Source organism: Topomyia yanbarensis, chromosome 3 (assembly GCF_030247195.1).
Source record: "Topomyia yanbarensis strain Yona2022 chromosome 3, ASM3024719v1, whole genome shotgun sequence".
In the NCBI taxonomy this organism is placed as follows: Eukaryota; Metazoa; Arthropoda; class Insecta; order Diptera; family Culicidae; genus Topomyia; species Topomyia yanbarensis.
Genome location: NC_080672.1, coordinates 24,522,258 through 24,545,483, shown reverse-complemented (window position 1 = coordinate 24,545,483; position 23,226 = coordinate 24,522,258). Strand labels below are relative to the sequence as shown.

Below are 23,226 nucleotides of genomic sequence, written 5' to 3'. Positions count from 1 at the left end.
ATTTTACTTTTTATATGTTTTACCAAATAAACAAATTAACAAAAAATGTAAATAAACTATCTTGCACATAATATAAACAATTCAGTAAATATATAGTGTAAATAAATCAATATGGAATATATAAATAAATGAGCAAGTAAACAAATAAACGAATAAATACTGACAGGCACCAAACGAAGATTACTAAACATGAAATAAACATCCTTCAGCCATGTAAACACGGAAGCTATGAAATTTATTTCATATTTTGACATTTACTGACAATATTTACAAACATAACAAAATTTCTAGGGGTCTATATTAAGTTGGTCCAGTGACCAGGTTTTTTTTTGTTAGGGGAAACGTTACCACTGCGACCCCTATTCAGGTTATCTTTTGTGGCTGCCCCTGTTTGTTCTATATGTTACAAATTACATGTTACGAATCCAATGTAGTTGGAAGCGAGTTGTTGTAAAGATGTGATGCACTCGCAAACCAAATTTTAGTTAGTTTAGCTTGGGCGGTCTTTTGCTTAACTTTGGGCCACCATACAATGGAGGAATAATTTATTCGTGGTCTGGCGATGGTCGTGTAGGACCAGTAAGTCAACCTCAGTTTGAGACCCCAAGTTTTCCCGAAGAGTTTACTGCACGCCCATAGTGCCGTTGTTACTTTATTAACGGCGTATGTCAGGTGCGAGTTCCAATTCAGTTTTTTGTCTACGATAACACCTAGGTGTTTCGCTACTTCTGCGTAGTTGATTGTAGTTTCACTGAGAGTTGGGGGAACCAACGTCAGTTTTTTTCCTGTTGGAAAACGGTACAATAACCGTTTTTGTTGTTACTATGTTTTAATTGCCGCAAGGTTCTACTGTATCGATTTTGTTGGCTATTTTCGGCAAATTTGAGACTAAGAGAAACGAAAGCAATGAAATTGAAAGACGGATAGGTATTCTAGAGCGAATCAGTTATAAACTTAGAACGGAATTCTTCACATTTCCTTTCGATCATGCCCATATGAGCCTGCCTAGTTCTAGTTTTCCGTTCTAAGTTTATAACTGATTCGCTCTAGAATACCTATCCGTCTTTCAATTTCATTGCTTTCGTTTCTCTTAGTCTCAAATTTGCCGAAAATAGCCAACAAAATCGATACAATAACCGTTTTTGCAGGGTTCACATTGAGTCCCTCTTTGAAATAGGGTGAAGTGCCTATTTTCACCATACTAAGGAGGGCGCCTCACTGATTCATTAATTACTCGGCCTACAAACAATGGAATGCGTTCAAATTGGCATCAACAGCTTTGCTTCGTTATTAAGTACCAAGATAATAACATATATCGTCGCTGTTGTGCTATCTTATGACAAACGCCATTTTGGGGTGAACTGAGTTAGATATGCCATGTTACTAAGTTTTAAAATCTCCATAAAGTCGCGTATTCAGAAATTTGAAATTCTGCTGGGTTACTGAGATATAGCGAAACACCATTATGACAAGCGCCAATTTCTCGAGTGATCGAGTTGTGCTATCTTATGACAAAGAAAAAAGAGACAACATTCTTAGTTTGTTGGCTTGCTATAAGCCGAAAAGCTTATAGCAAGCCAACAGATGTCTCTGATGACATAGGTAATTCCTATGCAGATCAACTATAAGCATTAGCTAGGTTCTTGTCTCGGGAGAAAAACTTTTCCTACCATAGTTTTTTTCTGGGAATGGTTGGCTTATATATTCATGATTATTGAACAAATATCCTTTTGAGATTTCCACTTGTTTTGGAAAGTATACCGAAATGTAGTGATGGATTATGCAAGAAGAACATTTGTTTCGTCTAGTCACCTGTCAACAATAACATTGATTCATTTACATTGTCTCTAAATTGTCAAAGAAACCAATTTTTGTTCATTGTTTTTCCTGAATAAAGGAGGAAAATTGGAAAAACTTAGTGTTCTAATACCATCATTTTGTAACATGATATTGCTGCTATCGCATGGAAAAGTATGATATTGGACATAGTGATCTATAACGCATAATTTTACGAATCAGTTATAATTCATTTTTATATGAAATCTTCTGTACACATTTGTGACACGTCATACATATTTTATCATCAATACACACTTATGACACGTATGTGAGCGACTTTGGTTTACTTTTTAAGCAAAAACTGTAAATATAGTCAACCGATCTTCGCACAAATCGAGAGATTACTTCAGAGAAGATAGAAGCATCGAATGCCTTCTCCGAAAAGCTTCTAACATTTATAAATTTTAAGATATTCAATCTCAAACTCTAAAAATCGTTTTTCTCGAAAGGTGCTAAATGGCGCTTGTCATAAGATAGCACAACAGCGACGATATGCGCTGAAAACAGTTAAATTCTCGTGCTTGAGCGCAACGAAATCACGAATCGAGTGCCCCTATTGTTGCGCTACCATTTGACTCAATGCGTTAAACAAAGATGGCAGACACTGCTCTAACCAACGGCTTCAAATGGGTAGCGTGATAATAGAAACATAGCGATAATGGGCTCATCACCCTACCATATCATGGTGAAGTTCAAGGCTAATTAAATCCGATCGCATAGTACAGATTCATGTTTTCCCCTCACAATTAGGACAATGTCATCTGCATATCCTACAATCTCGAAACCAATTACAGTCAGATCATTGAGAAGATCGTCCACCATTAGTGACCAGAGCAGGGGTGATAGCTAGAGCTTCCATCCCGGGAATTTATTTCCTGGGAATCTCGGGATTTTTTGAATCCCGGGATTCCCGATTCCCGGTAAATTGTGTTTTCTCATTCCCGGGATTCGGGAATCCCGGAAAAAAGATTTTTAATTTATCCCAAAAGGCTTAGGTTCTGCGAAAGAAATTATGTAGGAAATATTTTTACCCGTAAACATTTGGAGTTAGTAGTAAATGCAGATTGTAGCATGCGCAAGATATCTCTGCAACCGATGAGCCCATTGATCAGATTTTTTAACAATTCTTTTAATAGTTTATTTTAATAGTTAGATCGTGAATCAAAGGGCTTGCAATCAAATTAGTAATGGAAATGGCGGCGGGATGGTTTTTAGTGATATCATGTTTAGCGCAAACGCTATTTAAAATAAGGAATGTTTCTAGAACGTCTGCAGATCAATTTGGTCGGTTCATCGAATGCATATTTCGTCTAATTTGTTACACCATAACTGTAATATATGTAAATTTTTGGATGTATGAAAAGAAATACATAATGCTGTATCTATCCAACGTCATGCGCATCCAAACTCTTTGAATATCGCATTCAATGATACAGAAAGGATTTTTGAAGGGATAAGATTACACAATCCTGATACTCGCCCGTAACAAGAAATCGATGGTAGGCTTCATCCATCGCTGCACAGTTCGTCCATTATCTGCTTGATTTTGATTCACACTTATTTCTGATCCTACTGTGATGGAAATGGATTCCATATATCACATTTTCTCATTTGATCGGAAATAACTGCACATTACCCTGAAGCATCTCAATCTTTTCATTCAAGATTACTAACGAAGGTGCTTTGCATTAAATTGATTACATTCCATCGTACCAGAACAACGAATTCCAATTTTGGACAGTAACTCCAGCAACTGCGTTTAGTCCCCATCGTAATCGTAATTACCAAAATTTTGGTTATACATATAGCCAAGAAAAATCATAAAAAGAAGTTGATGTTGCGTAAACTTATTGACGAGTTATCGAATGACTGAATGATGTGTAGGCCACCAAATCGCCATCTTCTGACAACTGCTTTTAGGACAGATACACATGCAATCAAACGGGTTTGAAAACTTCAATTTATTCTTTTGTTTTCAAGGAAATCTTTCTCCTTTTTATTTTTCTTCTGTATTCCCGGGATTTCCCGGGAAATTTATTATTTATTTCCCGAATCCCGGGAAGCTGAAAACCGTCGGAAAATGGAATGGAAAATCGAGGGTTTTCTCAATAAGTGTTACTAGGGTATGCAGGGATGTTTCCGCAAATTTGCCCTTTTGATATGCAGACTGGTACTTGTTTGGCGGAACTTTCGATAAGTGCTCCGTTCGAATGTAGTGGTCCAGCAGTTTTAACATCAGTTTCAGAAGTGTTGATGTCAAACTAATAGGTCTAAAGGCCTTGGGTAGTGTCAAGTCTTTTTTACCTGTTTTTGGAATAAATATTACCCTAACTTCTCTCCAACTTATAGGTGTGTACCCAAGCGTAAGACTGGATCTTTCACTGTTGTCAATTGTGAGAGAACCATATCGCCTTTTTTCACTTGCCCTAGGCCATTTGTGTGATCCTTTGATAAGGCTTTTTGAAGGCGAACTGCCTCTGGAAAGTTTCCGATATTCTCACTCTGGTGTGAGCGGAATACACACCAATTTGTTTTCTTTATTGCCCTGTTTTTGCATTGTGAGTTTATTGGCTCCTATGGCGAACATTATGTGTCTGTGATCCGAGAGACTAGGTTCGTCAGAAATGTGCCAACTCTTTATCTTTTCCGTTATTTGTGCGCTGCATAATGTGAGGTCCAGTACTTCGCTCCTAACAGCGGTCATAAATGTAGGTACAACTCCCTTGCTACATACATTGACATCATTTGACGATAGGTATTCTAGTAGGTACTCACCTCTGGTGTTTATATCAGTGCTACCCCACATTGTGTGATGTGCATTGGCATCACATCCAATGATAAAGGGCTTGTTTATGCTTCTGCAGTACTTTATGAGGGCATCGATTTCAGAAGGTGTTGCTGCATCCGCATCGCCAGGGAAGTAAGCAGATGCGATCACAATCTCCTGCTTTCCTCTAGCCGTCGGTGCTTCCACTGTTATTGCAACGATGTCTCGTTGAATGAATTCTGTAATTGGAGAGAATTTTATTGCTCTGTTTATCAAAACTGCAGCTCTTGGAGTTGGCTGGTCGATACAGGATGTGAGCTGAGGAATTTAAGCCAAAGATTTTGTGCTTATTTGCACACGGGTCCTGTAGAAGAGCGATGTCTAGTCGCTCTTTGGTGAACCTCCGGGCAAGGACGCTTGTGGCACCTTGTGCATGGTGGAGGTTCACTTGAATGCAGCGAATGCTGCTCATTTTTTCGGTGTTTCTTTACCGTCGATTTTTGGGGCCAATGGTTCGTCCTCTTTATTGTACCGACGGCTAGTCACAGTCTGTGTGCTGTTCAACGTTCCAGTGGCCTTTTCTGGTCCAGTATTTGCTTCGGCTTTTGCGCATCTTCGCCTACGGGAGGTTTCCGATCCTCTCCTTGCGTTTCAGTTCGTAAGCCGCATACGGTAGGGTGCTTTTGTGTATTACACGTGAGACGGGCTGCCACCGATACACTTGTTACCGTTACTGCAGGCTTGCTATGATCAGAAGTCCGTCGTGAGGTGCTCCGTGTTGGGTCACCCACAGGAGCTTTTACAGTCCATGCTTACCTAGAACTTCCACGTTCGGCGAAGATCAAGCCTAGCGCATTCTAGCCTTTCCGAATAAGTTCAGCTGGTTGTGTTGGGAGGTTATCAGTTTCACTGTAGCCTCATCTACCACCAACAGGTGCTCTACCGTTTTGAGGACCGTAGTTCTCTTCACGACCGTCCAGCATTCTGTGCAGAAATTGTCGTTCGGAGGATGCTCCCATCAATGCTTTCGATGCTATCGGGGAAATACCCAATGTAAAGCGCTTGTTTTGGAATCTGCGACGCTTTAACGGCTTCCAATGAAGCGGCTTCCCAGGGCTTGATCGCAGCTGTGGCATCCTGCAGCTACTTAGTTGTATCTTTGTCTACACAGGCGATTTCGAGATAACCCCTAGCTCTGCTCCATGATGCTATTGATCAGCGCGCATCGTGTAGCATTCAGCTGTTCATGGCATGGTTCATATTCGCAGGGCACCCAACCGGGATGATGGCCATCGAGTGCGACTTGGCCATTTCGTTGAAGGATGGGCGCTGCTCAGTTACTAGTGTCTGTCTGGGATCCTGACCCTTGATCTTTTTCGGTTGCAGTTCCTTCCTGCACCCATTATTGTTCGGCGAATCCGTGTCCGTCGAACGCTGTCGCTTGGATGGTGCCTAACCTATTGGTATGTTTGCCAACTCTAGCGCTTCAGCGGGCTTGTGGCCGTTTCTCAGCAGCCACCCATAGCGTTTCTTCAAAAGAGATTATAACTACTAGAGGTCGCATGTCGCTGCTATCACTGATAATTTATTATCTCGCTCTTACATATGCTAGGCCCATTAGTTTGGCACATATTGCCCCGGGTACATACATGTCAAAGTAATGGGATACAATATGCTAGAGCGAGACCCCATGTATCAGTCCGTGAATACATGGAGACAGTAGCGCTTTGCTCCCTCTAGTAGTTACAATTTCTTTTGTTTCTTCGCCGCTCCGCTTAAGTGATGAGTTCTTCCTGTTCCTCTTGTTTTATTCTCGGAGCCCTCCGACCCACCGTTTGCTCCGCCGGACTGGTCTGTGTCCTCCCTGGTCACTGCCCGATCCTCGTCTCTATCTGGAGAGTTGAGAATGGACGAAGTGCAGGACACATCATCCTCCATTGAACCGCTATTAAGCAGCTCTCCAAGTTTGCTTTCCACGCAATCCTCCTCTTCCACCTCCATCGCCGCAATCTTAGTGTTCTTAGTGTTTTCCGTTTTGCTCCCACGAATAATTAGGGAAATATCCACGTTCCGTGCGCGGCTTGGTATTTGTCAACACCTCGGATCCCAGTCCTTGTTTTACATAGAGTTGGGGTTCGAAGTGTTGATGCCCCCGCCATTCATCCCTCGGCATGGGTCGCGTCACACCTTGGATTGGGGCATAAATTTTACGGTTCGGGTTTTGAGGCCCGCCCGTTTGCACCCTCTCATTCCGATGCTACAGGAGAAGGTTGTTAGCACCCAGTCGACGCCGGTCTAACGATCAAATGTCATCAAATGATATAACACGCGTTGTTAGGAGCTTGATACATTAGACTAGAGAAAAAGGAGGACTTGACGTTACAAACTTCGAGACAAACAGGCGCAAAATTCAGTCCTCCTCCCGAGGAATGGTGTTTACTTGGCAGACAGGTGCTAATTCGTCGGTGTTTAAATCGTATTTAAAGATTTCAGTGTGTATCGAACATCGTTTCTAGCAAATGTTTTGAAAACCGATATTTTACTTCAAAACTCTTTGGCACCTTCCGAGATTGTTTTCTGGCTACGTCCTTGGTTCGGTATAAATCTGACGAAAGCTGTGGTCGCTATTGCCGTCTTCTCACAAGCAGTTTAGCACCACCTGGAGGGAACTTGGCCTTACACCCACTACTCTATCGCCAATGCGGTGTGTTATCTGAACAGGGATATCTTAAGAGCGACTCCCCCTGTACATAAACAACCGGTTTCTCTGCATTAAAAGGGAATTAAAAGTTGAAGAAATAAGCTAGTTTCTTTTTTACTGGAAATGCATATAAGAATCGAAATATTACAAATTCATCAAAAATTTTCACAGCTTCTTAAAAATCAAATGCGATATCACCCCTGCATTCCCCTGCTGTACGAGTACGACGAAACGCTTCACCAGGCGAATACGATTTACCTACCCAATAATGACAGCAGAACTAAACGGAAGTTGCATTCGATAAAACCTCCTTCCCTCGAAAAATCGATGCGTCGGAATGTTTGGTTAAACTGCGTATTTAAACCTGTCGGTATTATGCTCCACGTGTAAGAGAAAATACCACCGAAATACGCTTCAAATCTCAAGCACAGCTTTCGCACTGTTTTATTATACGTTTCCCTACCCACCCAGCGTCGTAAAACTGCCCTGCGGGGAAGAAGCACAAAAGAAATTATGTAGAGCAATTTATTTGCTCCGTTTATTTTTTTTCGCTTCTTCGCAGAACAAAGCTCCCACGGAAAAAGCGCGCGCGGGCTCTCCTTCAACAGGCCTGTTTGATTTGGCAGTAGCCTAATGTACCCTTTTCACGCAATTTCCGACATCATTTCGAACGTTTGAATGTTCCAACCAACAGCTAATGAATGCGCGACGTAGGGGTACCTACCTACTTCACGATGCAGACTATTGTTCCGATCGGTCTATGAATTGTAAATTTTGGTGCCCCTCACTTCGTTTGTTGCACTGTAAAGCTATACAGGAAGCAGACGGCATGAATTAGTAGCAGGTCGGCTGCCGATTTCCGTTGCAGAAAACGAAAATGTTTTTATTTTGCAATTGACTCGAATATTGATAAGTAGGTTATCGGGAGTAAATAAGTGTCAAGTCAATAGTTCACAACGATCCTTATTCTTGTAAATTTAAACAAGTGAAGTCAAATTCGTCACTAATGTCGATTTTTTTCCATCCTCTTTCAGGTCACAACAAGAAAGGTTTCCCCACGAATCCAATGTTCCCGGCTGACATCCCATCGTACTCACCGCCACCGCGAGGAGCCTTATTCAAGTCTCTCCTAAATTCACGCAACGATTCGAACCCATTCGCGGATAAGCCAACGCTGCGGGGAACAAACAGCGATAGTGCGATCATCAACACCGGCAGCTACGTGAATCGCCGTCCATTGCCACCGCCTAGCCTGATGCCGGGTCACGAGCGGATTCCGATCCGACCGGATCTGACTGGGTCGGTCGGTCCGCAGAAACCGCAGGATGTGGCAGCAGCTCTTCCACCACCGATCATGAGCAGTGGTGGACCCTCCAGCTCGTCACAATCGATCGATGCCCAGCGGAAGAAGGCACTGAACACACCGTCGGAGAAGAGCAGCAAGCTGGATTCGGCTAAAAGTTACGGAGTGGACAGTAAGTTCATGCTGGATGCGAATGGGAACTCCAGTGCAATACTGCCGAATGGGATGCATTTTCCGTCGATTTCAAGGATATTGAGTGGATCGAACGGGCGGACGCAGACGATTCCGGACGTGCTGCTGAGATCGGTGACATCGGCACCGAGGCCGAATCAGCCAACGTTCGACTTGAACCCACCGGTGACGTCGCTGAGTAATGCTAAAAGTTTAAATAAGGGAAATAACGATCGAAGTGATGATGAGGGCGATGATTTCGATGGGGGTAATGAGAATAGTGGTAGGGATCAGGATGATGAGGATGATGACGAGGAAGATGATGATGTTGTTCCGGAGAAGGGAGAGGGAAATTTTTTCTCAACTCAAGCGCAAAGTGTTCAGACCAGTACGGTCAGCTCGTTGCTTCATCTCTCTTCCTCGTCATCCCCGATCACGCAGAAGATGCCAAATCTGAACCTGAAATCGGTGATGATCAAGGCGAATACTAGCGGGGAAGATGGACAGCTAGGTGGTAGTGGGTATGGTAATGATAGGAACTTTGCTAGCGATATTGAGGACATAAGTACGTGGACGATCGCTTGGAACATCCACGTGTATCTGTCGGCGATTTTGTTTACCATTTTGGCGGTTTACTCGATTTTCAAGATCATCTTTTACGATAAACTCACGCATCTTTTCTCACAATCCTACTTTATCAGTATCCATTTGATCCTCATAATCATCTGTTTGCTGCGGATTTTCTACTTATGCTATGACGCTTACAATATCCACTTTAGCTTTAACCTGTTTACCTCGGAATTGCTGCTTAACCTACCGCTTACATTCCTTACGACCACTTTCGCGATTTTGATCCTGTTTCTGTTGCTGCGATCGATCAATCATAAAACGAACCGGTACAGTTCCATTCTGCGTCCGCTGACGATCATGATTGGGTCCGGGGTTCACGTCGGTCTGTGTATAACCCTGCATCTGGTAGAATCGTACGAAATGCAGCAGTTTTACCACAAACAAGCCCAGCTGATGGCCGGTAACCGAGCGGGTCAACCCGGTCACGGTCCCACCAACATCCAAATCCCACCGAGAGTTCTTTCGCTGATCTGTCAGATCATCTACATCTTCATCTGTCTATCCCTTGGCATCCTTTATCTGTACATGTACCGTCTGTTGAAGAGGATTCTGCACAAAAGCCAGAACTACATTCATGGTTACAACAACCTTTCGTACGCGATTCACATCACCATTGCCACGGCGTTATTGTTTATTCTGTTGGCAGCCCTGCAGATATACGGTGCTATTAGTATAAGCTCGCAGACCAAGGTCAAGCTGTCGCCGAACAACAACCTAAACGATGGTTCAGCGAAAAAGACCCTCTGGGCTTCGCACATCGAGATCAACTGGTTCCAGTGGGGTTATCAGTTCAGTTTACGATTTATTGAGATAGTAATCATTGCGTTGCTTTCGTGGGTCACTGGACTGAAGACGGGTACGTCGAAGGTGATCCAGCGGGAAAAGGATATGGAGCAACCGAATGCCAGTGGTTTCGCACTGTTCCCATGCACGTCGTCGTCCAGTCAGGAGAATTTCGAAACGGATTACCCAGCGGTTTGTAACGCAAATACCAACCTACACACGTACACACTTCGAACGGGAAAGCCAATCTACGATGATAACTTTGCGCTGAATTCGTTGAATTTGGAGCAGAACAGTAATCAGGATCTGCAGCTCGGTCCCGGTGGGAATGATTTCCAGCGATCGATCGAGACCAATAGCATGCGGTCGAGCTCGCACAATTATAGCAACAACTACAACAACAGCCAGCAAGCCGACCAGCACGAAGATTTCATGAACGATAGCGAACAGATGCCGGATCATTACGAGAACCCGAACTTTGAGTTGAAACATCACCACCGAGGGCAACCTCAGGAGGGACCACAGTACCATGACATCATGGATAATTGCTATTCGGAACCGATCAATGCTCCGCAGTACGACACGAAGAGTCTGAGGGGAGCAGCGGGACCACCGGTGCATGTACCGCAGAGTTCTAGGAACTACGACTTTCAGAATTTCGAACGGCCGTCCTTCGATCAGGCGGCTTCCTCGCAGTCAATTTCCCGGGGTGAGTTCAGGGCCTCGAAGAACCTGAAAACTATGAAGAGTGGCCAGGCAAGCTACGACGGTGCTAACACGATGGGTCACCATCACTATAACCACTTTAACAACTACAATGATTCGTTCGAGCGACGGATAGGTGTGCGGAAAAGTGGTACCCTGAACAATATCGGAGGAATGCACTTCAACCAGCATGTCGGTGGAAGCGGGCGGAACAACAACAACAATTCGGCCTCCTCGGCTTCGTCTTCAGCTTCGTCCAACAATCGGGGTGCAATACAACAGCAGCAACAACAACAACTGCCAGGTCAGGGACGACCTCCGCGAGGCGTAGTCGGTCCTGATCGACATCACAATGGTGCTCAAACGCTTAGTACAGCCGTGCGAGGCGTTCCGGACCATCACCATCATCATCACCACCACCCGCAAGCGGCTCCGCGAAATCTCCCCGGAGGAGAATTCGTCCACCCGGGAAGCTTCAACGATCGGATAGTTAATGGCGTCGGTGTCGATCACACGTCCCAGGACAATGTGAACAACTTCGACGACAATAGCAGCTCGGCGAGTTACTACCACAGCAAGAAACGGTCCCGGGAATCGTCCAGCTCGAGCTACACCGGATTTAACAACAACGGAAGCGATCATGGTCCGCAGAATCAAGAGCCCGGCAGTTCCTCGCCTACCATGTCCGCCTCGAACGTTCCCATCAATGGGTTGAACGGTGGTGGTGGTGGCGGTGGCAGTAGCTCCGGTGGTTCCTCGAGTGGTGTCTTGCCTGGTAAGATCGCCCCGGCTGCTACGGCTGGCGGTAGTGATAGTTCGTCGATGCTGGTCGCCGAGCAAGGTTTCGTGCGGTTCCGGGCGCTGGAAGATCCGGCGCTCAGCTCGCGAACCAACATTAGGGATAAGAATAAGCTATTTATGAATTCTTAGAGTTTAGCCGGATTCCCGGAGCAGCAGCTGTAAAGTTTGTGCATTTTTTGTCCTCTTTTTCGACTACAGGATTAATCTACGGAAACACACACACACAATCGCACACGTGTCGGCGAGTTTCTACCCTTAAACCTCCCCCCCCCCCGCTCTGAACGTAAAATATTCCTTGTCCATTTTTGGGTAGATTGTCTCGATGTAAATAGTTAGCGCGAAGAAATGGCAGGATTAAGGCGAAACAATTCAGTCAAGTGATCGATTTATTACTAATTAATTAAAGAAAAATAAAAGAAACACAAAAAAGCTACGATTCTAGGACGTAAGAAAACAAATTGATGACATTTAAATAGTTGTGTATAATAGAAAGATACAAGGATTTAAGGATTTTCTGCTCTCCTCCCCTATCTATCTCTTCGCCAAAGGTTCGTTATCGGGCTCAGCCGCCACCCCGCAAAAAAGGCGGAAACCGTTTTCACCTTTCGTTGTACATTATCGAATTCTTTTCTCTCTCTCCCTTGGCGGATTCGCTCCGCATCTGTATAGTAGGTACTTATCGCTTTTAAATCGCTATCTTGAAGAAAACTTAAAACGAAACGAAAAGATTGCCATTTCCCTATATAGCCCCATCCCACCACAGTCCCATCCACGAAACCTTTTCCCAGCCGTTGAGACACCGTAATCGCCAGAGTAGCAAGCAGGCCGGAATTGCAGCCAATTCTGCAAAACAAAAACGAAACAAAGTGTGCTATAATTAGAGAGAGAGCCCTCATATGCCCCATCAGAAGACGAAAAAGAAGAAGAAAAAACGGAAGAAATATGCAATTAGAGCTGACACAAAAATGTGTGTATTTGAAACAAACAAAGCAAAAACAACTCACGAACGGACGGATGGTCGGACGGACGGGCTCACAGACCGACTCCGGAGAAGAGAAGGGGAAATATGCAAAATGCAAAACAGGGAAAGGAGTGTTGTTAGGCATGAAATAAGTTGAAAAACACACAGGCAGTACGTACAGTATAGTAGTTTGGGAGTAGGAAGGGAAGCGCAAAAAGAAATGCAACCAATTGTGATGATTTAATCCGTCGCGTTTTGTCTTCAATGCACGCTACACGCTGCACTACGAGCGTTTACATTTCAATTAAAAAACAGAAAGAGAGAGAGAGAAAGCAGCAGCAGCCGTCATCGTTTTGTCGTCACTGTTTTGATGTTTTTTGTCCGGTGAAACAAATAATAGCAAAAGAATACAACCATACACTTAAGTAAGGGAAGAAATAGTTAAAACTCGGTCTGGAGATGGAACAGAAATAATAAATAGCAGATGATTTCGTGTTATAGTATTATATGCAACGTTTTGTTTTTAACTGAAGTGACAATATTTTAAATGTTGGGGATTTTTACGTCTGTTGGTTTTAGGTTTCCGCGAGGGAAAGCGCGCATGTGCAGAGGCAGTTTTATTATTTGTTTTTCCTTTGAATGACACAGTGGGTGTGCCGTGAGAAGTCCGCAAAATCTGATAAACATTATCTTGATGTGCTTCGACACAGCTTCACCTGTTGCATTGACTGCTTTTGGCCAAGTAATTTTGAAAGACTGACATTTTTTTTACCGAACATGACGTAATTGTTAAAGTGTTTTTGATTAAAGCGAATCAGGTATGTTATTATAATTCTTATCACGTGGCTTAAATCTAAATATTACTGAATAATTTTACTCGTGGGTCTTGCTATGGATCGAATGACGTTTGCATAAGATGATTGCTTTAAAGGGTGTAACGATCGAAAATTGATCAAACATAAGTGTGTATAAATCAGTCAAACTGTTAATTTAAAAAAAAATCAGCATTCTTTTGCAAGTTAAATTTACACAGAATATAGAAACAAATCACTCAAACTTCCTTTTTAGCGAATTCGAATTTGAGTCCTTCCATCAAGTTTTGCACAACCTCTATGCTCAATTCCCATGCCGCAGAACACCGGTTGGTTAGTGTTAAGTCAGATTGGACTATCGCAAAGTCTGTAAAAATGCGATAACGACAGCAGTGGATAAAGAATTTCTTAAGATACATTCAAATTTCACCAAAGTTGAAATATATTAAAATGATCAAGAATTAAGAAAAAAATATATATTTAGAATTATAACGTAAAGGATGCTGGAATACAAACTTTAAACTAGTCCGGTGTGACGTAACACCGACCAGTTTACCCTGAGCTTCATCTCGTTGACTTCTTCTTGAGATTCCACTTGACGAATGGCCAACATTTTTCTATTAAGTGGAGCTCTAGCATGTTTGAAGGATTCATGCCCTTGGGCACCATCTAGACAATATTTGCGGCTTTTTTGCGTAATGGTAGGATGCAAATTCCGGCAAAAAACGGAACAATTATGTTGCTTGAGGAAAGGCCACAGTTTTTAAAGACATTCCTGGACATAAATTTCCTGGTTGATGGTCCCGGTAGCGATGTAAATGTATCTCTACAAGTCACAGGAACAGTTTGCCTGCCACACGAGATATTTTTTGTAAACTTTGATAGCTTAATGTGTTTGAAAATCTCTGCCGCTTTTTCTCTTCCAGTTGAAGTATAATATTTCTGGCCAGGAAGCTGCTTAAAGTCTGCATGAAGTAGGTTTCGTCATCCTGTATTACGCATTCAACCTTCGTCAGCATCGTCATGTGCACCTTCTGCGATCATTCTCTGGTCAACTAGTTTTGCTTATCGTCATGATTTGGAGTCACTACCGTCTTGTAAGTCGACAGTCCGGATAGTTTTTAGCTCGATGTACGGATGGAGAGAATGGGGTTCAACTTGAAACATTTAGTGATTACTGAAATTGTTTTGAAATCTAAACTGCTGACTTGTGTGTAACACAACACTTTGGAACTGCATTATTTTGGACTTCGATTGAAATGTTATTGCCAGCAGATGACGGAAATTGATGATTAACACCATTAACGCAGGAAGTCAGGCGAACACAAAACACATTTTTTAAACTCTGAGAACATTCTTACAAATTTTCATGGAGCTCCGACTAATAGATCGAAAGAGTTAGTCATTGTGATTGGGAAAAAGTGGCGAACCTACCAAAATGTTGGTGACTTGAGCAAAAAGTGTGTTTTATTTTTGGCAATATTTTAGTACTATCGGGCATGTTTACTGTTATAAAAATAAAGAATGGACAGATTGTAGATGTCAGAAAAAGACGATTGAAACAATATGAAAAGGGATAGTCAGTACTTGGTGAAAATGTGCGATTAAAACCATTTTGAAATTCATGATGGCGACTTGCGGTAACCAAAAAAACACTTGAAACCTTCATCAAAATGGGTGTTATTTAAAAAGGGCGGTTGGAAATCAATTACTGGAACTATTTTGAAATCTAACATTGCGACTTGTGGTAAATGCAACACTGCGAAAGTGCATTATTTCGGATGCCAATTGAAATGATGTGGTCAGTAGATGACGGAAATTGATGATTGACGCCATTTTGGTGGCTTCCGGCGACCACAGAACATTTTAACAAAACTCAAAAATTTTGTATACACTCAGGTTTTTTACGCGGTTTTTTTTACGCAGATTTTGAAATTTAAGCGGTTTTCATTTATGCGCCCTGTATCCGCCGCGTAAAACAACCTGAGTGTATTTTATCTGGAAGTAAAACTCCTTAAGAACATTCTTTCATGTTTCCAAAGAGCTGGATCGAAAGGTACAACATTTGTAATCGCGCCTAGTTACAGTACTACAATTAAGCATATAATTGTAATCTCGATTATCTCGAAATTGCTTTTTTAAAATTATGATTATGATTTTGGTGTTAGGATTTCGGTTTACCTGCTGCACTTCCATCGGTTTTGTGTTTTGGCGAAAGGCCCATAACTCCGGCAATTTTTATTATTTTTTTGTAAACCGACACTGGCGTAAGTAATAGTAAAAAATCCCACAACTATTGTCTGGTTGAACCCATATAAAAACCATATTCTGTTGTATTTAAGGGCTAATGAGAGCATTTTATGATGTTTTAATGGTTGTGGATTTTCAAAGGGCTGTGTGGTGTTTCAATGAGAATTTGCACGGAGAGCTAAAAATAGTTTGGACGTGCCCAGTTTTCAGTAAAAGTAAAACACAAGTGTTGCTAATTTTAGTATTATTAGATACCCGGTTAATATTATAGTAGCTTAACGGGTTTGTGTTCTCTCTATCTCGCGACTGTAGGGTAGCTAGAGCATATTCCTATGAAAGTTTCTCTTTTGATTCAGTACAGACATCTTGATTACAAGTTTTGACACTTTCTTCCAATCTTTTTAAAACAGTTGAATGGTTTTTATTATCGAAATATGTTTCCTAAGATCCCAAGCAAATTCTCATGGGCTCAGACACCATACAATCCCTTAAAAAGCTCAAAAATATGGTTCATGCCAAATAGCGCAACCATCAACCAACATAATAAAATGGTCGCAATAATCCATAAATGCACGAAAATGATTTTTCATATGGGATCTACCGGACCATGGTGATGGTGTATTCATTGATTGATCCCATTTACAGCACTATCAAAAGACAATGCAGTGGAGGTACCATTGAACCATGGTCTTCGTCAATGCTCAAAATTCTTCAAATGGTCGAATTTGCGAGCACTTAGGATGGTTCATATCTTTTTGAACGAAAGTAACATTCTCGGTGGCATACCATTCTACCGGAATGACAAGACGCAAGATATAATCAGAAGACAGTAGGCTTCCTTGTGGCTTCTAATCATGGGTAGAAGTCGTTTTTGCAAACATTACTCGAAGTATATTTCGCTGTTCATCGAAGCAGGTGTAATGAAAAGTTGCGAAATTTTACCACAGCCACAAATAACTTGCCAGATCATAGCTTTCTCACTAAATTTATCGAACTGAATGGATGTCTCGGATTTGTTCAATACTTGCCCTTCTCGCACCGTATAATATTGTGTTCCCGGCAAGGATTTGTAGTCGAATTTCTCGTAGGTTTCGTCGTCCATGATTATACAGTTCGAATTGTCGTCAGGCATCCGTTCGTACAGTTTTCGCTACCTGGGATTGATCGATTCTTATTGATTCGGACTGCTTTTACTACAGACAGGTTCGAAGTTTCATGTATTCTTCAGGATATACGTTCAATATACGTTGATGTAGTCGAGGAGGAACTTTTTTTTCAACCTGTTTTCGAATTATGTTAATTATTGCGAAATGGCAGCGGTTTATAACTATGCACACTTTCTGGGACAGTGTTTTATTGAAGGACATGTAGAAGCTCGACTGGGACAAGACAGAATAATAAAGTATCAAAGCCGAATGAAGGGAACTCATTTTGATCTGATCTCACATTGAGCTATTCAATAAATTTTACTCATTTTTGAGTAAAAGTGCTTTTGGTTGTTCTCAGTCGCTGAGGGTAAACATGTAAGTCATTCTATTGGTAAATAGCGCTAGAAGCAAGTGATCATTTAAAATAATTGAACAACTTGCTTCTCTAGGAATAAACTTGATCCAAAGGATTCCAAACATGTGAAGTTTTGTAACAAAGAACATTGGAAATAAAGGGGTGCATCTTAAAATCGAAATAAACGCCTGTAAAATAAGGACAGTTGACCACCCGTTGCAAATGACACCCATTTTGATGAAGTTTTGTAATGTTTTGTGGTAGCCAGAAGTCGCCATCTTGGTTTTCAAAATGGCTTCAGTCATCACCTACCGTCATCTACTGACCACCGTCTTTTGAACGATATTTCGAAGTGCAATTGATGCAATTTCAAAGAGATTTATAGTAACCGGAAGCCACCATATTGGACTCCATCTCCTAAACACTTACATTCAAAAAACACATATTATTACATAATGCTTCAGGTGGGCATTTTGCGTGTTCTGAGGGTTTTCCGTAGACTGGATCACCAACATACCAACCCTAGGCCTTTTCAGTAATGTCAGGAAGAAAAATCGTGTTGCTTTAGGAAAGGCGTTTTCTGAGACACTCGTTCACGTAAATTTCCAAGTTGACGACGGCCCTGGTTGCAACGAAAATGTCGCTTTTCAAACCACAAGTAGAAATAGCCTGCCAAATCAGATATTTCTTAGCGAGCTTTGACAGATTCGTATGCAAGACGGGGCTAGTGGTTATGTGGCAAGCGTGACTGTTTCTCACTCCAGTGGTTCTACTTTCAATTCTGCGGAGATCGTTGAGATTTTCTGAGGCATCTTCCTTCGGAAGGGAAGCAAAACCGTCAGTCCCAGTCCATGTGTGGATGGGCCGATATCTAAAGTGCAGATGGTAAAGTCGCCTCTCTGGTGTCGGTGATAGGCACTCAGCGCGGACAATAAATATAAATAAAACTTTTCATATGCTTGAAAATGATTACCATCTTTCCCCTTCCGGTTGCAGTGCAAAACTCCTGCCCATGAAGCGGTTTGAAGTATGCTTAGACGTAGATTTCGTCTTCCATTCGCCATCGAACTTAATGAAAGTTGTTGTGTAAAACTTCTGAGATCGTGTTTTGATCCTCTCGATTTGAAGTCATTACCTTCCTCTACATCGACAGTTCGGCTAGTTAGTTTTAGCTGGAAGTATGGTTGTAGACGACATTGCTTGCGACATCTCGGACAAAGAGGTTAAGGTTCTGCTAGGAAAACGCTAGTCACTCTTTTTATTGTCTTTTTCCCCGCTCTAATATTCCTGGAAAACGTTACTGGACTCTTTCATTACGTTGTTGACAACTGATTTGGTCACTTGTAAAGTGTTTTGCTTAGATGCCATTTTGATGTCTGAAGTGTGAAAATCAAAATAGAGCCTTCGTTCCGCTACTGTTACCGTTTAGTATACGGAGTGGACAAACAGGACCTTAGAGCTTTTAATTCAGCCAGACCAGATAAAATAATCTTCTCTTTGCTCCTTAGGTCGCTTCTAGGCAGACACTATCGGGAACAGGTATCAATCACGGGCCCTCACAGTCACGTCTCCTATTAATTAGAAGGAAACATACCTCCGCTTGAAAGACTAACAGTGTAGAACCTATAGTAAGATCTGCATCCCTCTGCTCCTACACCATAGCCTCGTTTCAAGCCATCACTATGATATTCTAAGACGCCTTCCGGTATTGGATGGCCACCGTTCATCTATCCCGTTTGATCAGGTATGACAACCTCGAATAGAAGATCAACGACCTCTGTCTAATCGGTACCTTCTGTTTCCATGTAACAGTTCCGATACAATGTCCACGATTTTGGAGTGCCCCGTACAATCACCCGGTAAATACTGCTAGAGATTATGTATCCGTAAGACATTACGTGTTTGCCTCCTCTTTAATATGGACATGTAATAGTGCTAGAATTAACATTGATTCCAGGGCAATTATTGCAGTCGATTTCATTTCCCTTGTGATTGCCAGACAAGCCACTCTGAACCTTTCATAGTTGCAAACATGCCTTTTTGCTTTCCACTTTTAACCACCAAACCATTGAAGTATATGTAACCACTAGTCTAAAAACAGAAGTGTAAAGCCAGTGCGTCATTTTTGGTTTCAAGCCCCATTTTTCCATGCAGAGTATTTTAAAGCTTTATCCATAGTTCCTTTAATATGCTTTTTTTCGATTATAAAGGTTTTAATCTAAGGGCGATTCGCTTCCTTTTCGAGTTAGCCACATTTCTAACCTTATATGTGTGCTAGCAGTTTGACTTTCCTGTTTCTTGTAAATTGAAGTGGTGTTTTTGGAGGATTTGGTCTAGATTTTCTCATTTCCATTATTGCAATCGGCCTTATTCTGCGCGGCGTGTGACGTGGGGTGACTAAACTCACCTCACTTTACGTGACTTTTTTCGCTCGATTCTGAGAGTCGACTCGGGTGAGGTGAGATTTTTTTTTTATTTCGATTATAGAGGTTTTAACCTTAGGGTCATTCGCCTCTTCGGGTTAGGAAAGTCTCTTATGAGAAATTTCTAACCCTGTGTGCGGGGTCGGGACTCGAACCCAGGTGCGCTGCGTACAAGGCAATCGATTTACCAACTACGCTACGCCCACCCTCGGAGGTGAGATTCTTCATTGCGGTTAAATGGGCGTCTCACGTCACCCGAAGTGACTCTTCATGAATTGGGTGAGAAAAGTCACGTAGAGTGAGGTGAGATTAGTCGTCTCACGTCACACGCCGCGCAGAATAGGGCCGAATGTCACGCTTAAAGCAGTTTGAGTATGGCCTGAAATTATAGATTCATCCTTACCCGTAACAGTGATGGAAATGTCGTCTCGATGTCCAAACCTTCCAGTTCGTTGAGAAGTTAATTATGACGAACCACATACGAAGGTGACAGCAATCCTCCTTGAGGACAGCCTCTAGTGGTTTATATGCTAATGGTTTCGTCTACAAACGACGCTGCCACAGTCCAGCAACACAACATTTCATTAATTCATTCGACAGTGGACCGTTCTATCCCCTTAGCTTCAAATATTTACGCCACTCATAAGAGCATGTTCTGTCGTATCAGGTACCTTTTTCGAAGTTTTTATCAATTTCCTAGCAGATCCGTGCTAGGTATTCAATGTCAACCGATCCTCGAACCTTTATAGTACTCTTGCGCCGGTTGAATTACAGATTTTCACAATTTCTCCCAAGATACAATTGGACAGTTTCAGATTTTCTATGAGCGCACAAAATTTTTCCAGGCGTCTGCAATGTGGACAATTTCTTCCATTTTTTCATATGCATACGTATTTGCTAACAGGTTCGTTGGTCCTAGTGTTCATCGGGAATTGTGATATCTTCACCCACACAGTATGGTTCTGTGTCATATGCAAACTATTTATGCATAGCAGATCAGAAGATGTAATTTGGTGGTCCTTTTAGTCTCATAAGTTTGGATATATTACTGTCCTAAAAGATCAATAATAATAAAAACGTCTTTCCAATAGTTTTCCTCTTGAAAATGAAAAAAGGCTGAGTCATTAGTTCACAATAATAATCTGCACCACACAATTCAACAACCCTTATGCCCCTAAAGAAGACACCTATTGGTTTACTTCCGTCTTCACCTTAAAAATTCAAAGGATATAAACAATACACTTCAAAGAGAAACTGTTCTAGATTTGGTTATTTTCTGTCAATTGGGAAAAAAATTACAGCTATTTGTAAGTGTTGGAATAAGTTTATGTTCAACCTTTACAGATCATTTACCGTAGTAGTTTTTAAATTTGCCTAATTTTCCACATTCACTTAAACGGCAACACTTGTCAAACGTCATCCGGCACTCCCTCAGTATGCAAATCTTTTGCACAAAAGCTGCAAACCTCTTAATTTGAAACCGTTGCGTTATCAGTGCCAGTGCCATAGTAGAACAATTTAACCGAAATTGCACCAAATCGATCGCAAACTAAACTACTGTTCCTGAAAACTTCCTCAAGAAACTACTTTTCGCGGTTATTTGACCATATCTCCCGCCAAGCCTACTGTGTACAACTAACGAAAACAACGCATTTATCTCCTCCCGGTTCAGATGACTCTGCACATGTAGCTACAACAAAACATGAACAAAAGCTAGTCTACCTTAATATTCTTTTAGTGTTTTAATTTTCGTTGAAAACTGCCACCATTCTTCATCCATCCATTCACATAGTCTAATTGCGTCCTCTTGTTCCTCTTCTCTGCATGCAAATAAAATCACATCAAAACTCTTACCGCTGTGTACTATTAGTAAACAAAAAAAAACGAAATACGAGTAAAAGAAAACACTTACTACTTACTAAAAGCAGCTTCATTTACGAAGAAAAAATCACATCACGTCCCGTATATTGTGTATCATAGAAAAAAAAGATGAACAAACCAACAAGTCTGTGTAATTGCGAGAACAAGAGTCAGCAAACTGATTATTTTTTAAGTCAAACAAGAAAAACAAGGAAACATTAAACTGTTCAAATAAAAAAGTACTAGTAAATATAAAAAAAAAAAAAACAAAACACGAAACAAATCAATTCTCTCCTCTCTCTATAGGCGCACCATCGCCGCCGTTTTCCCCTTCTGTTAGGTCTTTCAACACAATAAAAAACCGAATCCTGTTGTACATTTTCCCGCCTGTCTCCTTAACCGCTCATCACCCCACCACCACCACCAATCCCTGCCCGACAAGCAAAGAATACAAACAGTCCTCTCTTAGTCGTAAGCGGATGAAGAAAAAAAAACTGACCTTAATAATAAATAACAAATTGCTAGTTGATCGCGGTGTACCAACAAAACGAGAGAAGAAAATTAAATTAGAAAATAATAAGTCAGACACACACAGCTGAATATAATGAAATTATAAATATTTAAAACAAACAAATGAAAACAAACAAGGAAACAACGCTGATTAGGCGAAATTTACTGAAAAAAAAACACACACAAAAGCGAAGGAAACTCGTTTCTCTATATTAACGCTCTGTTGTAAAAAGTCGGAAAAATTTTCCCCCGTTCCCTTAAAAAAAATCCCTATTTACTACCAGTTTCGTTCCGTTTGCCTTCTCCTTCTCGTAACAAGAATAGATTGATTGAATGAAATGCGAAAGCAAGAAAAACAAATGAAGATCTGTCAAAGCAGACGGATGCCACTTGTTGTCGCGGTGGAAGAAAGGTGAGGTATAAGAAACAGAAAAAACACCCCCTTTGCTAAGTAAGTTATTGGAACAAGTGAGAACCCGAGCGGCAGCAAACGCAAAAAAAATATTATTTTATATATATTATATAAATAATATTCTCTATAAATACTGAAACAGAAAACAAGAAAAAACAAAAAACCCTATGTAATTGCAAATAATTGAAAAGTATATACTCAGTAAAATAAAAAGTGAAAAATTAAAAATATCGTTACTTGTATATCGTTACGTTAGTGAGTTGAGAAATGTCCAATATTTGTTCTTATTTTTACGGTATTTGTTTGGCCACATGTGTCGCCCCAGCTGGCGATCCCGAGCAAACGAAAAGTCCATAATTCTCCCAAATGCATGGTCCAAATTTACCCCATTTGCATGGTGTTTGGATAGGATTCGAAATAGATTCAACCTATGAAAACACCATCATTATGGTCCGGAAGATATCAAAATACTAGGTATCATATAAGGCACGTTCCGAAGTATCACGTCCTTTCAATACAATACTGCTTCACAATAGCAGAGCAGGTATATGTTTTGATTTCCAATTTAATTCCAATGATACTTAGCAGGACAATGTGGTGAAGTATAGCGGAGATTTTCTCAAAATCACATTTTTCGGAAAACCTCAAAGGCGCTACAGTTGACTTTCAATTGCGTATAGTTTGTACCACTGTTTGATTATTTTCAAATAAAATAATACTCCCAACTAAGTAGAAAACTCCATTAATTCTTGATCCGTGTACAACCGAGACAGTCAGCTAAAACCATTTGAACCA

The 23,226-nt window shown here is 41.4% G+C and overlaps 1 protein-coding gene across 4 annotated transcripts in view; it reads left to right on the top strand.

The window, feature by feature from the left end:
- The window catches only part of LOC131689989 (uncharacterized), a 320,058-nt gene extending 297,399 nt beyond the window's left edge, over window positions 1-22,659 (top strand). For all 4 annotated transcript variants that reach the window (XM_058975419.1, XM_058975416.1, XM_058975417.1 and 1 more), the window contains one exon: window positions 8,342-22,659. In XM_058975419.1, the coding sequence (XP_058831402.1) occupies window positions 8,342-11,829 (3,488 nt within the window). In that variant the 3' untranslated portion in view covers window positions 11,830-22,659. The remainder of the gene's footprint in view (window positions 1-8,341) is intronic.
- The last annotated feature ends 567 nt before the right edge of the window (window positions 22,660-23,226 follow it).